This window comes from Eretmochelys imbricata, chromosome 3 (assembly GCF_965152235.1).
Source record: "Eretmochelys imbricata isolate rEreImb1 chromosome 3, rEreImb1.hap1, whole genome shotgun sequence".
NCBI classification, from domain to species: Eukaryota; Metazoa; Chordata; order Testudines; family Cheloniidae; genus Eretmochelys; species Eretmochelys imbricata.
Genome location: NC_135574.1, coordinates 30,558,288 through 30,574,826, shown reverse-complemented (window position 1 = coordinate 30,574,826; position 16,539 = coordinate 30,558,288). Strand labels below are relative to the sequence as shown.

Genomic DNA, 16,539 nt, shown 5'->3' with positions numbered 1-16,539 from the left:
CTTCCAAAATCTCATATAACAATATGCCTGGCTCGTGTTGTCCATTTGCTGAGCATTGCAGAGATCCCAAAGGCACAATGCAACCTATTTCAAGACCTTAATGGTCTTTATACATGATTTTACTCTTTGTAGCTCAGTGAGATTGGAATGATGCTAGATTTTTTTTCCCCCTGCAAAACTAATGCTCTCAGATACAAAGATTATTTGTTACATCTCTCTGTGTGCAGTCCTTCCCTGTTGAAGAATACTGTGGACACACATACACAGAGGTATTTCATACATTTTCCTCTTTTTATGAACACTAAATCAACACTCAAGGAGGCAAGGAAATACCACAAGGAGGTGTATCCCTCTAAGGAGTTTGTCTTCCCCAGGCTTTTTTAACTGATTCACTAACTCATCTTACCAGGAATTCAGTTCTAAGAGTTTATCTTCCAAAGGGCTGAAGTGAAAGTAGTCAGTCTCCTGGCTTCTGGGTTCTGCATGTGCAGAGAGATTTTACATGCAATAGTCAATGCTCAATTTAGAGTTGAAAACCTAAAAGTGAATGGAACTTTGTCATTAGTACCTGAAATTTTTCTAGTGATGCCAACACCCAGTCTGCTAATTTAGCAATAACTGGTATTACTGGCTAGATACTTCAAGCCATTTGAAATGTGTGAATATGGTTATTCACTATTGTATCCTGCACTTACTTTCTTGTGAGTCTTCATCTTAGGTAGTTAAAAATCCAGATTCACTCATTCTTAGGATTTTGTTGTAGGATCATTGACTACATTCTGGTGATTCAAAATGAGAAGGAAACTTAGAACAACTTAATCCATTTATTCTCTGCATCTTAACTTCTAATTTGGCTAAACTTTTAGACCTCATTACAGCAGGGGTGTTGTTTTAGGGGGTAGAAGGAGGATGATTAAATATACAGCTAACATTTACCAAAACTCCAGGCACGAGACTTGAACAAAAATCCTTTTTCATTGTTTTTTCCCTTCCTGGGCCCTACACAGTGAATCATCTGCTATAACATTTTGTTTTTCTGGTGAACTATACATTCCAAAGCCTAAGGGTCTGTTACATCTTCAAGTTCTTGTCTAAGCATTCTTAAAACATTCCTTTTTACTTTTCTCTTCTTTTGTTACTGTCAGGAATTCCATGTTCATGAAAATTGCAGGTGATCACCCTGAAAACTAAGTTCTCTGTTTATCAAGCAAAATAGGCATAGGACTGGTTATGATGCCTGCTGTCTTCCATTACAGCACCTTTATGTCTCATCCCTGATATAGAGTGAGAAATTAGGGGAAGGTCGTTGAATCTCCAAGCCTGTTCACTCCCCCAGGAAGTCCCCTTTATAATAGATGCAAAATCCATTATGGAGCTGCCTGTTTACTTTCCTGTACCTCTGATTTAAATCTCTATCGAAAGCTGAGTTTTCCTATTTTTCATTTGCTCTACATTACAAATCCCTTGATGAAATTTTTAAAGCCTCCTTAAATTTCTTTAGAGTATTGCTGTTCTTCGTGGCTTTGTCTTGCTATCTCTTTTCAATAGTACATTTGTTACTAAACCAGTAGCTTTTCTCCTACACCATGCCAGGAAGGAAGGTTGGCCACCTTCTCAGTGGTTGGTTAGTTTGGAGGTGGCAAAGAAATCTATTTTGAGGGACAGACTGGTGGTTTCTGAACTGATCTGCCAGCAAAGGATCTGTGGGCAGTCTAAATCTACCTCTTTTAACACATTGTACCTGCAAATGCTAAGAGCTAAATGCCTTTTAAGTAAGGTTCCCCAAATTGTGGGTGAATCAACTGGAACAGCAGTACAATGTCCTGTGAAGCATAGCAAGATAAAACCAGTGCTCATAGGTGGGTGAAGGGTTCCAGGAGTCTTTAATCTTCTTCCTCATACCGCCGTCACCTTTCTCGAACCTGGAAGAATTTCCACCAGCAATGTGTTTTAACCAATGCTTGTGTATATTATCCAGTAAATTATCTGAAATGTATAAATCATGTGGCAAAAGAAAGTGAGACTGATCATAAGACTGACATAAACTTCCCTGTTTGAGAGCCCACTGCCTGTGATTTCCATTACTGACTATCCTCCCAAGTGTTTCTCTGGCTAAAACAGCTATTGAGCCCCGGGAAACTGATTTGATGAAAGAGTTTTAGAGCAATCGAATGAAATGTCAGTTGGATGCCAGCAGCAGGGTTTCTTGTCATGATTAATGAGATATTTGGGCATTTCATTTTGCCTGAGCTACCTGAAACACAAGTCTTATTTAAGAGCTATTTCTTTGGATGTGCTTTAATAAATTAACGTTAATGTCACTTACTTAATTACTGTTAACAAATTGGTTACACAACTGCAGGTTTATATTTGGGTTTGGCACATTAAGAATCCATTTGAAAAGATCAGACACTAAAGAATAATTGCATTTTAATGCATTGCATGTTACTTTTCTAAAATCTGAACCAAAAGATGGAGTTGAAGTCACGTAAGCGAACCTATAATTCGTTGAATGCAAAAGTCTATTGGAATATAGAGCTTTTGAAGTTAATATCAAATGAATTTCATTCTAATAGCAATAAAACTATTTCCTCCTCTCATAAAGAAATAGTGATATTCCAAGAAATGGAATCAACACACCCTTTATTGTTAGTTTAACATTTATATTGCAGTAGCACCTATATGCATCCACCAGGTCAAGACCCCTTGCACTAGGCAACATGTAAAAGTACAAACATATAGTAAATTTACAGTCCCTGCCCCTAAGAGCTCTTAAATTGATCCCCCTACTAATAGTGTGTTTGTGGTCACCTTGTGAGGATAACTTTGGAGTTTCTAAATACCACAGGCCAGTCATAAATCTCTGGTTATTTGCATGCCTGGATCCTGATTCCACAGCCTCCCTGCCTCACTGCTCCTTGGGGTATAAAAACCACAGTGAGTGATTTTGTTCATCTCCACAGAATGTGTGAAGAAATTTGTGTCCAAAGATCAGTCAATTTCAGGTGGAGGATTCTTCACATAGCAGCGGCTGATCCCAGTCAACTCTCTCCTAAAGCTAGTCACACATCCATATCCACACTGCACAGAGTTCACCACAGAAGGGTGAGAAACAACTACAGTGTCAATGGTGGGAGAATGCTACCAGTGCCCTTTCCTCTTCCTGCCAATACCACTCTCCACAGGTTTCTCACCGTTTCGGTCCCTTCCATGTTACCCAGGAGATGCCATGGTGTAGAGCCACCCTAATTTGGTGAACATCACTTACCTCTGAACACAGGGTGTCAGGTGCTTGACACCTGCATAAAGGTGGAGAGTTGTGCTGCTGACTCACTTGGGCAGCCGGAGCAGGTGTGTCATGTAAGTTCCAACCATAGTGTATACAGAGGTTTGGAATCTCTGTAGCATGGATGAGAATGAGGGGTAGGCCACAGAGAATCTACAGGGAGAAAAACATTAGGAAAAGAGCCAAGCTGAGGCTGAGGTTTACAATCACTGTTTAAGTTAACAATGAAAGAAACCCTGGGAAGAGAGTAAGATTGGACAGCCTTTGGAGGACAGTGGGAGTGCCACGTTTTAACAGTTGTCAAGAAGTTTGGGGGGCCTCTAGAGAAATGAAGGTTCTCATTCTGCTGTGCTATGCTATGGCCTATCTGAGCTCCCACACAGATCTCCTGTCTCCCCTTCCCCAGCCCTTGTGGCCAACATTCCATTCACTGCGGGGGATGGTCCCCGGCCTCCCAGGCTATGAGATCTCCTTTTCTTTCCCTCCCCTCCCGTGGCCAGCTGCCTGTCACTCTTGAAGTTGATGGGGATGCAGGAGGAAGGGGAAAATGCTGAGGCCTGCCTATCCAACCACCTCCTTGAGCCACCAGTTTTTGAGGTGGGGAGTGAAGAAGTGGTGATCATGCCTACGTTTCCCCCATGTATCTGAGGCTATTCCTGGTTTCTGCCCTTAAACAGCCTCTGCTGCTGTCCCAGATGCTGCTGCTGTTGCCCTTTGATCTGATTCAGAGCCTGTTGAACTCAATGGAAAGGATCCCACAGACTTCAGTAGCTTTTGGCTGCGAGATAGTAACTCTTAGCAGGTGATGAGGTCTCTAGAAGGGAAAAAGGAGAGGGAAGGTTCATACCGGGCCAGAAGCATGGCATGAAAATAATTTGCTTCCTAAACTGGACTGATTTTGTTCACTCTAGCCCACCGTTCTCTGCAGAGTCCTGACTACCTCTTAAAATACAGCAGAATATGCAGCAGTATGGATTGTGTTCCCTGCCCTGTGTATACGGACTCCGTTTGAGTATGAATATGTGGAGCAGAGTGGGTTTGAAATACAGATCGAGAGGAAGTACTGATAGCTGCAAATTTGCAGTTAGCTAGAGAGCTGCTCTATGCTGTCTAAATGGCTGCTGCTTTAGTGTCCGCCAGTTTCGTTTCAACATTTTGGAAGCAAGTTGGAGATGTGTCAAAGGAACAGAGCAGACTTTGTGACTGAGTGACTAGAAATAAAGCTAGTTGCTGGAATGTTTGTGGTTTCCGACAAAACAGAAGCAGCTAATGATATCAGCAGAGTTTTCCGTTGAACCTGGTGTGTTTTATTAATGAGCAGCTGGTTGGTTTTTGTTTCGAAGCAGTAAGCCGCAGAGCAGGATGTGGATTTTTTTATTGCTTACGCTGTGTGGAGGGTAAATGGAATACAAATAAAATGCAGTTGAATTCAGTTATTGATGATCCTCTGAAGTATTGCAGTTATTTTTGGTGACCCTTCACATTTTTTAGGTTTTGGTGCATGAAGTGAGCTTTTGCTTTCTGCAAAGTGCTTACTCGTTATCAGATGTCTTATCTCACTGCATTTGTCATGTCATGTCTTGGTGTTCTGCTCGTCTTGTTTCTCAATGTAGGTAGGGCACAGTACTGCGCACACACAATGCCTTATCTGGTCTGCTCGTAGTCACTACAAGCACATTGCACTCACTTAGTGGTGTAAATGACTATACAAAGCAATGTAGAATTAGGTCCTTAATTTAAGCTATGAGTAAATTGATTTAAGAGTGTACAAACCTTTTTAATATAGCAGCGTAAGAGATTCTTGTAGACTTTTGCACGTTAGTGCATGTTTTTGAACGCTTACTAATGTCTATACAAATGAGAGGCATAACATTGCACAGAACTTCGATTTGCAAAAGCTGATGTTGCTGCAAATGAAGAACCTCCTTTGTGATAATAAAGAGCTGGCAGTATTAAGGCTTGTCTAAAGTACAGATTATGAATAAGCCACACCCCTGAGCGATGTAAGTTACACCGACCTAAGCGCCGGTGTGGACAGCGCTAAGAGCGTCTCCTGCCAACATAGCTACTGCCTCTCGCAGCATAGACGGTCGGCACAGAGCGTCTTCACCAGATGCGCTACAGCGCTGCCCTCTGCTGGACTCTGTCCAATTTGTCCACATCCCTTCTGTAGTGGGGGGACCAAAACTGGACACAATACTCCAGGTGTGGCCTCACCAGTGCCAAATAGAGGGGAATAATCACTTCCCTTGATCTGCTGGCAGTGTTCCTACTAATGCAGCCCAATATACCGTTAGCCTTCTTGGCTACAAAGGCCCACTGTTGACTCATATCCAGCTTCTTGTCCACTGTAATTTCCAGGTTCTTTTCTGCAGAACTGCCGCTTAGCCAGTCGGTCCCCAGCCTGTAGCAGTGCATGGGATTCTTCTGTCCTAAGTGCAGGACTCTGCATTTTTCTTGGTGAACCTCATCAGATTTATTTTAGCCCAATCCTCCAATTTGACTAGGTCGGTGGTTTTCAAACTTTTTTTTTTTTTCACGGGCCACTTGAAAATTACTAAGGGTCTCGGCATACCACTTAATGATTTTTCCAAATGTTGTTTGTACTATTAGCTCACTGTTGTAAAGCACTTTCAGTAGAAGCGCTATGTTAAAAAAACTTAATAATTAGCTTTTTTTGTTCTACAAATAAAAGCACACAACTCATATTTTAATATCAGTAGTCTTACCTTTCTAATGTGATGGATTTGTCCTCTCTCCATTGCCGTTGCAGCCTCTGAGCCGGGGCTGGGAAGCCGGGGGGGGGGGGGGGGTCTCTCCCCAGCAGCCGCAGCACTGGAGCTGGGGAAAATCGCCTCTTTCTCTGACCACTGCAGCCCTGCATGTCCCAAATCCCCCCACTGCCCCCTCCCACCTACTCCTTATTCCCCCCGAGGCCACCACCTCACCTTACATGTGCGTCTTCTCCAGGGTGGCCCTTCATTCTCTTGTGTACGGCCGCCCAGGTGCACACCTTAGAGGGAACAATCCACAGACCACAGTTTGAGAACCTCTGGTCTAGGTCGCTCTGGACTCTATCATAGAATATCATGGAATATCAGAGTTGGAAGGGACCTCAGGAGATCATCTTGTCCAACCCCCTGCTCAAAGCAGGACCAATCCTCAATTTTTGCCCCAGATCCCTAAATGGCCCCCTCAAGGATTGAACTCACAACCCTGGGTTTAGCAGGCCAATGCTCAAACCATTGAGCTATCCCTTCCCCCACAAATCCCTACCCTCCAGTGTATCTACCTCTCCCCCCAGCTTAGTGGCATCCACAAACTTGCTGAGGGTGCAATCCATCCCATCATCCAGATCATTAATGTCATCAAGGGCTCTTGTCTGGAATGAGTGAACACCTTCAGCTTGCTCCAAATGTCTACAAAGCACTGAAATAAACAAGTGACTAAAGCCATCATAGCACTAAGGCTCCCTCCTGTCTAAGGGGCCGAGGATGTCTGTTGCACTCAGACCCTTCTTGAACACCTGATTAAACCATGAGATTTTTGAGATGCCTTTTCACCCAGGTTGAGAATGTTACATTCTGAAGTACTGCGCACTATCGTTGAATAAGCTTGTATAATAGCTGCAATCTGATTGACTCAACAGGGAGCCAGACCCTTGTAATTCTCCCATCATATGCATATGTCAGGCCTGTGCAATCGCTTCAGCCAGATTGCAAACCAAGAACTTATTTTGTTTTTAAAATTTCATTGTATACATTCCTAGGAACATTATGAATTAAAATGTGTTTAAAAGAGCTGAATCACTTATGCCTTTCCTTCTCCTTAGGTGACCCAACTGCTCACGCTGCTGCCACTCTTTTGGGGGGAGGGAGGAAAAGGTCTTCTGGGTTGATCCTGTTAAATGTGGGGCCTGCTTTCAGCCCAGACCTCCCTGCAGAACTTCTGTCCTTTGTCCCTTCCCACCCCCCTCTGTTATTCCATCCTGCTTATGCTGTTTGAACGCTGGGCTCAAGCAATGCAAAGCGTTCCGAAGGACCTTGACTTGGCTCCAGCTCTGCTGCATGTATCTGCTGCAGATCCAGGGCTGGAGCCTTTGATATTGATTGATGGTAGCAGTAGAGGGGGAAAGTACTGCTTTAGGAAGGGATTTTCAAAGGCACTAGGGGGAGACAGGCACTCAACTCCTATTGACTTACAGTGAGCGTTCAGTGCCTAACTGCCCTTTGTGCCTTTGATTTCTAAGGGGAAGATTTTCAGTCTTTAAATATGGACATTTTTCAAGCGTTTTCTCCCCATTGCTTCCTGTGCTGGGCCCTGGCCTAACCCAGTAATAGCAGCATGTCAGGCTGTGCAGGGCCTTGTGGTCAAAGGCTGGAAAAGCACATTGCAAGCTGGACTGAAGCATCCCAAGCTGTGTCGCAGGGTAAACTGGGGTAGAGCTGTAGGGAGAGGAACATGACTGAGCAAGGAGGTATGCACAGGGTCACCCAAAACCACCCATTTCTTCTCTTCTCCATCCCACCTCACCCCCTTCCCCCAGGGCAGCATCAGCAACTGGGAGAGCTTGGAAAAAGGGGAGGAGAGAGTGAAATCAGATATTTCTTTGACAGAGAAGTTTAATAAAATAGATAAGCACTTTCTTGTTTAAAGCTGTATGCAGATGCTTATATTTAACAGCCCCGTGTTCTCTGCAGTGGAGCAGTATTCTCTCTGGGGTGGCTTCATCAGTTGACATGTTTGTACTTCTTGGACACCCACATATCGATACCTATCTTTCCACTGCATTACTTGTTTACAGTCCATGAGCGAAGCGTATCACTTGGAGTTCAGTCGTGGCACAGAAGGTGACGCGCTTGCTCTTTTGTTTTACAGTTGTTAGATCCTAACCGAGAACAGAATGGGGAAGCAGAACAGTAAGCTGCGACCTGAGGTACTCCAGGATCTCCGGGAGAACACCGAATTCACAGACCATGAGCTTCAGGAGTGGTACAAAGGCTTCCTAAAAGATTGCCCCACGGGTCATTTGACCGTTGAGGAATTCAAAAAGATATATGCAAATTTTTTCCCCTATGGTGATGCGTCGAAGTTTGCAGAGCACGTGTTCCGCACTTTTGATACCAACGGCGATGGGACGATTGACTTTAGGGAATTTATCATTGCGCTGAGCGTCACTTCTCGGGGAAAGCTCGAACAGAAGCTGAAATGGGCATTTAGCATGTATGATCTTGATGGCAATGGATATATCAGTCGTGGCGAAATGCTTGAAATCGTGCAGGTGAGGAGTGGTCTCATTCTTTTGTAAAACTTACCTTTTGAAAAAATTACCATTTCAATTAATATTGCTGGAACCACTTGCCCGCTGAGCAAGAGACTTCAGGTCTAGGTAGAGGCGCACCCTAACAGCAATTTTTCTCGCTGCTGGTACTTCAGAGGAGTTGCAGCCAGTGCATAGGTCCTGGAGCAGTTCTTTGCACTGTCATTCCAAATGGCACTGCAGAAAATAATTCTACCCACAAACTACAAATGTGTAGAGGCTCTGAGGAGAAATGGGCCTGAACCAAAACCCCAGTCACCTTGTCTGCCTCCTATCACCTCCAAACCTCTGTCCCCTCCCCCTGTTTGAGGTGTTCAAAATTGGTACCAGATCTGGTTCCAAATTTTGGAAACAGCCCCAGGGATTATAATGAATTGAACCATAATTCCAGATATGAATGCCATATACTCTGAAGTTCAAATTCTGTGGTTTGAGCCCTACTCTGCTTTTAAAGTGAAAGGCCTTAAACTCCTTTCACCTCACTGCAGTACAGGGGAAGGTGCTGTATAGCTCCTTTCACCCCCCAGCTGTGTAAGAAGCTTCCGAGGATTGGTAATGTCAGAAAGAGCCTTTCCCCCCCTAGATCACCAATTCAAATCCCAGTTGTGATTGGTAGTGACAGAAAACACAGACCAGCTGATGTTCAGCCTCTGACGTTATTTGGTGCTCTCAGGCCGGTTCCTACTGGACAGGTATTCAAACCACAAAAGCCACCATCATAGCTGACCTCTCTGAGTGCTTCAGCCAGTGTTGCCAGGAACAGAATTTAGCTGGAGAGTGAACAACTCTTTTCTCCCCCAAGAAATGCTTCCTCTAGAACAGGCTGGGGAGAAATTAAATTGGCAGGGGAATTTGCCTTGCCCATGCTGTACCTCATGAGTTCAGTGGATAACAGGTCTTCACTCTAGTAAGTCCATCACCTTTCCAAAGCATGGAAATGTCGCTACCTCTCAGCCCACTGCACACAAATTATTACTGAAAAGTTGTAAGCGCCTGTGCGGGTGCGCTAAAAGCCATCCTGAAGCAATGAGACCATTCCCCAGACTCAAATGGAAGGAAGGAAAATTACACGTGGGAACTTTTTTCATATATATTTTAGCTCTTGCATTTTAGTGTGTTAACTTAAGGACTGACTTGGCTACTAGATTGACTAACATAGTAGTTGTGTTGCTTTTCTAAATCAGAAATAAATGCTGGAAAAAACAGATCAAGTTTGTAATTCCTTTTATTTGTTTTGGTTTATAGGGGTTTTCAGCTGTCTGCCAAGGTCATCTGCCTTTGTTTATTGCTGAAGGCTTAAGTTCCTTTCCTCGGTCCTGATGCTTTATAGCTTTTCATTATTTTTTTTTATATGTATTTAGGCAATCTACAAAATGGTGTCATCTGTAATGAAAATGCCAGAAGACGAGTCCACTCCGGAGAAACGAACAGACAAAATCTTCAGACAGATGGATACAAACAATGATGGTATGATTTCCACCAGAAGACCTTACTTAGTTCTTAAAAATAAACATGCATTTTCTGATACCATACTGATAACACTTAGCTTTTAATTAAAAGAAAAAGTTGCTTCCAGGGAGGCTTCAGTCCTGTCCGTCATCTTATAGTGGTGTCAGTCACAGTAACATCTGTCTGAATAAAATAAAGGCGCATGAGCCTTTGTGTTTGTAGAAACCAACAAGGTCCCTATTTTCCTGACTTGTACCGATCTTTTTTGCAAAAAAGTGTGCCCTTTATTTGCGACACTCACCCTTTCAGACCCACAATCTGCTGACAAACCAAGCTAGTGAAATTAGCAGTAGGCTAAGTGCGTGTGCATCTGAAGTAAGGCCCGTCCCCAGGCTTGGTCTGCTGTTTGTTACTATACTGCCCTGCCCTCTGATCTCTTTCTCCATACACACCTGCGTGGGAAATCTTTTCTCAAACCGTATCTGCCCTCCACCCATGGAATTAGGCACCCTGTTGGACTCCAGGCAGCTCAGCTGCATGGCCATCGGTCTGTAGAACACTGTGAGGGCAGCCTTGCTTCTCTACATTGCCTTTGCACCGTCGGTGGGTAACAAATTGTGGTATGGCACAGGAAAGGCAAAGGGGAGCCTTGTTCTGGAGCGCAAAAGAAAAGACAGACTGTGAGTGGGGCCGAGTGATGGCAAAATGGTAACAGAGGCAGGGAGGAGCTAGATTGTAGAATGAGCAAGGGAGAAAGTGAGCAGAGGAAAATAGAACAAGGACAAAGTCTGGCTCTCCTTACAATTCCCTCCTGTGAGGCTACTCGCACGCATGAGGACAGCAAGATTTGGCCTCAAATTTGTACCTCCATTCTTCTCTCAGCCCTGCAGTTTTATATTCCTGCTTTATGCAGCTTTAGATTTTTCTAGCTCCATTCAGCTGTAGAAGTGATTATGTAGGGCCAGATTTTTTTGAAAGGCAGGGGTTTGTGCTTGCAAAATTGTGCCTCTGAAAATCTGGCCCTGAACTGCACTCTCTAATGCCGCATTGTCCAAACCCAGCACTTAGATCTATGGTTTGCATAGAAAAGCTTTGATGGCCCAGAAATACAACAGTGGGCCGTGAGAGTAGGGAGCTGTGGGGGATGCTGTTGGGATGATGTGTCTAATGCAGAGAGTTATCAAACTTGAAACCTTTGCCTCTGTGGTCCTGACACGCTTCCCAAAAGTTGCTTCAGGCTGCAGGTTTGTTTTCGTTACATCAAGAGATCGCTTCATTACAACGTATACCAATATCAGTGGAGGCAATACCAATGTTGCAGTTTGTGTAACGATGTGATGAATTAATTTACCAGGCACCTTTAGCCACTCCTTCTACCCACTAACTCCCCAGACTAAAATGTGGGAATAGAATCAATCGTTTTCCCTGCATCACACTGCCAAAGAAATGGTTCCACCTTGTCCCATCAGTTGTGAAATTTTCCCTGTAAACTACCTTGGTTAGAGGCCCAAGATGGGCAGCCTTCAGTCTTGGTCTGCGACAGCTCTTAGGGTATGTCTGCATAGCAAAGGTAGTACACAGGGTAGCCTGCCCAAGCTAGCTTGAATCCAGCTAGGATGGCTAACAATAGCAGTGAAGACAGCACAGTGCTGTCTTTGGAGCAAGCTGGCAAGCAAAGTACATACAGGGCCTGTGCCACCAGGCTTGTGCTACCCAGGCTGAATCCCACACTGCATTGTTTTCATTGCTCTTGTTACTTGTGTGAGCTGGACTCACGTTTGCTCGTGTAGGCTCACTCACTTGTGGCTTTTGCTGTGCAGACATGCCCTTCAAGAGTTTAAAATCTGATATTTCAGGGTGCAACAGGGGTAGAAACAGGAGCTTTTGCCTATTGGAAAAGGAGAGGTGTTCAGTTTCTCTGTGGGGCCCACCCAGCAGTTGCTTCTAGCCCTGAAAAGGCCTGAGATATCTGACTTTTAAAGTTATGACCCTTGGGTGCAGAAAAGCTGTTCTGTCTTATAGATTTGTATGGCTCCCTCTGAGTCATGTTCTGTTGAACTGACAGTAGCTAGAGCCCTGGGGTAAAATCCTGGCTTTGCTGAGGTCCACAGAGTTTTGCCATTGACTTCAATGGGGCCAGGATTTCACTCTTTGGCTCTACGTGTGGAGGGATACAAAACTGAAACATGTAAAGTAGTCCTTCTGTGACCTGTGTGGCATGCAGAGATACATGATAAGGCAATGTGGCAAAACCTGGCAATTGCATAACTAGCAAAATGTTACTCCTGTACGTAATGTATTGCTAAGTAATACAGTGTACATGCTGAGAGGTGTAATGGAGCAGTGCTTACATTTCAACCCCTCTAACTGTCCCTCCTGCATTTCCAAACAAGAGAGAGGAGAATAGCACCTTGTGTGTGTGCTTCATTGTTAGGACTTGAATGGCTTCTCATTGTCTGTTGTGCAGTGGGGCAATGCTGCCAGATTTTGCTTTGTACTGTGCTTTGTTCTGGAGTGTTGCACACAAACAAACAAACAAAATCAACTTGTGCAGAGTTTTGTGAAAACTTTCAGACTAGCAAAAATTCTTCTCAGACACGCCAGTGTTTTAACAAAAAAACAGTTCACCCAGAATATAAGTGCCTTGTCTTGCTTTGGGCCCTTGCATATCTCTGCTTTCCTGGCACATGACATACCTTGGTCAGGTGAGCTAATACTGGTACTTGACCACTGAATCCAGCCCTTGTCCCCACAATAGGCTGAGGCCATCTCTATATGCATTTTCTCTAATATTTTTAATAAAAACAAATGTTACACATCTGCTCCCTCCCAGGGCCTTACACTTGTAGCCAAAAGGGATAACAAGCAAAAGTCAAGTGCAAATCTGAATCTGTGATAGGAAGCTTCCATTTGGAACAATAAAAGGTATGTTAGTCTAAAAAAACAGCAACCCCACAGTAAAAATAGAGTGTAAGAACAGATACATCTATAATTCATTGAGACACTCTGATACTCTGGGAATGAGTGTTGTAGGAAGAAAATGTGTAAATTAATACCGTACTCTGGAGTACGTAACTAAACACATGCAGGGAGCAATTAAAAACAAAAAAAAGCAGTATGAGCCAAAAGTAGTGCTAAATGTTAGAGAGTATAACCTAAGGGGTGGAACTGAAATGTAATGAGGTGGTTCTCACAGTGGAATGTTTCTGTTTGAGTATGTTCATTGTACGTGTGGTTGAAGTCTCAGCTGAGGATCTAAGCTAAAATTCTACTTCCTAATACATGTGCAGTGTGATTGGGGCTTCGGTATAAGTGATCACATAAGATTATGCAAAATGTGCCACACTGTTCTGCAAAGAGTTATTGCTATTTTGCTAAGAGGAAATTATGTGGTGGTTATTTCTGTAATGGGGGCAATTTAAATTGGGTAAGAATTGTCTTGGAATGTTGTGGTATATAATTATTATATGAAATATTGTATTTCAATCAGATGTAATGTAAATGGACATGACTGCGAGAATATTTTGTGTAATAGACAATCCCAGTAGCAAATATTTTTATTAAAAAGTATAAAAACCTGCTGATTAAACAAATTACACATATAAGAAACTTCTTTTATAGAGTATTTGGGTCATTAGCATCTACTAATAACTATTCCAGATCTACAACTTTAGACGTGTAAGTAGGTTCATTGAATTCAGGACTGTTCTAAACTTTGCCAGCTTGTAACAAACCTTGAGATTATAAAAGCCAGAAGGCATTTCAGGAATTCAGCACACTTCAGTCTGCTGGGGAGGTTACATTGACTCAAGGGGGGAATCATCAAGCCCAGTGAAATCATCCTAGAAAGATCCATTTCATTTCTCATAAATGTTGTTTTGTTGCTTATTTGTCTCCATCAGTGGATGTGTAACATACTATACAAGAGAATACCATTGCACATGCATCAGACGCAAAGTATTGATCAGAAAAATATAATATTTCAATACTGTTGTTCAAATTACAGTTAATGAAGGCGATCCTGAAAGCCTCTGTTGGCAGCACTTGCACTGAGCTCAGTGGAGTTCCGCCATCCCAGGGCTTGTAGGTGTGGTCCCAGAGTGAAACTGTTGTACGAGAACAGTGCTAGACTTTTCAGCAGTGGTGGCTAACAAATAATTACAAGCGGTGCAAACTTTGGTTGTTTTGATTAATGGACATTCACACCTTTGTGAGATTCAGGTTTTAGAAGCCATTCATCGCCACAAATTTGTCTATGGTTTTCAACCCTAACCCCATAAATCAGCCCAAATTGGTGAAGTTGGCCCAAGTTTCAGGTTTGTAACAAAGCCTGAAAAAACTAATTCATAGGGGTCTGATCGCAAAGGTTTTGCCAGCTCAGCAAACAGGGCATCACTTCAGCATCCCTCAAGGCCTGTTTCTTTCACCACAGCACAACTGACCATCGCAATGATTCACACATGTAGAAGAAACTACATCACGTTGCCCAGTGTTGGGACACTGTTACATGATCACCTATCAGTGCATATGGTGCAAATATCCTGGGTTCAGTGTGGTTTAAAATGTCGCCCTTGATTGAAGCACCATTTATAGACTAGTTTCTGTGTATCTTTAATGAATGTTTGTACTCCAGTTTTGTATTAAGCCAGTTCTCTGCTTAAATTGTTGCCCTAAGGTGGCATTATTAGTACAGTTGTTTTAATTTGATAATGTCCCTGTTTAATGTCAAATCTAAAGTAAAATATTAGATTTGTTTACTTGAAAAAATACTGCATCCAGGTTTGAGGAGGAAGGGAGTGCGTGGTTCCCCTGCACTGTAGCCAATTTCACCCTAAATCCACTTGTTGTAGGATATGTGTTTAAGCTTTCTGTGAAAGTTTTTTATTTTTAAGCTCTGTTTGATCTTGCAATGCAAGTGACGTTTCTGTTTTCTCCCTTCAAGGTAAACTGTCCCTCGAAGAGTTTATTAAAGGTGCCAAGAGTGATCCCTCTATTGTGCGATTGTTACAATGTGATCCAAGCAGTGCAAGTCAGTTCTAATTAAACTCTGGACAGTTTGCAAAGAAACTGCCGGCTTGTCGTTCAAGCTTTGCTCGCAAATGGATGCCTTCTCAATCATTCCTCAACTTGCTAGTGGATAAGATTCCATTGCCAGATTTTGTGTGTGCGCACACGCGTGTGTGTATCAGAGTGAGGACTGCTTCACTCCTGTCACTAACACAAGTGCAACATTCCTTTTGCAGTTCTGTTTTTCTCCCCCTTCATCCCCTCCGATGTTACCACTCACTCTACACGGTTAATGTAATTGAAAGGTATGTTTACATGCAGATACGAAGAGTTCAAATTTCTGGTGAGATATCCCATCTTTTAGTCAGTAAGAATGATGACATTCTAGTAGCCGCAAGAAGATACTAGATAGAATTTTTATCCAACATAGCAGATGGTAGGTCATCATTTTTGAAGCAAAATGTGAACTGAATGGAGTAGAAAGAAGAAGAAAAAAGCTTTTCTGGGCATGGTTCCAAATTGTCTGTGCTTTTGAGGAAAATTGCTTGCACTTATCTAATTGTCTACTTTCTTTTAATATATATATAAATTATATATATATATGGTGAAGTAAAATTTAATATGTAGGTCAGGTATTTAATGCATAAAGTAGAATTCAAGCTTAATTTCTTCTTGTTTGTGATTTATTCAAATCTCGAAGATTGTTTTTGAGATATTTATGCATTAGCAAATTGCTGTTAAAGAAAATGCATGACTAGCAATTTATAGCTATTTCATTCTGTTTCATTACTGAATGCAAATATTTGTTCATTTTTACTGTTTATCGTTCCAGCATTTACTGTATTAACAAAAGAATAAAAGGAATAAATCCTCATTTTGTATTTCTCAGTGGAGTCCCACTTAGTGGTTGTTGCAGCATTAACTGGCTTTTGAGTGACATGAGGTGATGTGACTCACATTGCTATTCTAAACCTTGCTATGCTCTCCATTCTTTTGCTGTCAATATGTTAATAGTCTTGTGCAATCCAGTGTTATTTAATATCTGCCTAATGCCAAGAAATATTAATTGAAATAAAAGACTACTTTTCTGGTCAATAACTGTCTTATTTTAACCAGTGTACAAGTTACTGTTCCATAGTTGTGCATGTGATGAATATAGTCAGGACAAGAATACTGAAAGCTTTCCTGCCCTTCCCTCCCTTACATCCCCTCATCTAGGGGAGGGGAGGCGACCTATTCCCCACTGTCCTTCCATGGTTGGCGTCTCTGCTGAGATTAGCCAACAAACAAGAGTATTTTAGTGCCCACTATGTTGATGGTCCTTGGAAACCCTTCCCCAAAGGAAACCGGACTGAGACTATGACACTGATTTCACACAGTCCACTGAAGATCTGATAGCTCCAAGTCACCACTGGCCTAGGCTGGATTTAGAGTTGGCTGGTAGATAAAGCATCAGGTACTGGAAGTCAGGAAACAT

The 16,539-nt window shown here is 42.7% G+C and overlaps 1 protein-coding gene across 5 annotated transcripts in view; it reads left to right on the top strand.

Annotated features, from left to right (window-relative positions):
- Window positions 1-15,950, top strand: part of HPCAL1 (hippocalcin like 1) — a 104,451-nt gene extending 88,501 nt beyond the window's left edge. For all 5 annotated transcript variants that reach the window (XM_077812528.1, XM_077812527.1, XM_077812531.1 and 2 more), the window contains 3 exons: window positions 8,165-8,567; window positions 9,968-10,073; window positions 14,998-15,950. In XM_077812528.1, the coding sequence (XP_077668654.1) occupies window positions 8,190-8,567; window positions 9,968-10,073; window positions 14,998-15,095 (582 nt within the window). In that variant the 5' untranslated portion in view covers window positions 8,165-8,189 and the 3' untranslated portion in view covers window positions 15,096-15,950. The remainder of the gene's footprint in view (window positions 1-8,164; window positions 8,568-9,967; window positions 10,074-14,997) is intronic.
- Window positions 15,951-16,539: the final 589 nt, after the last annotated feature.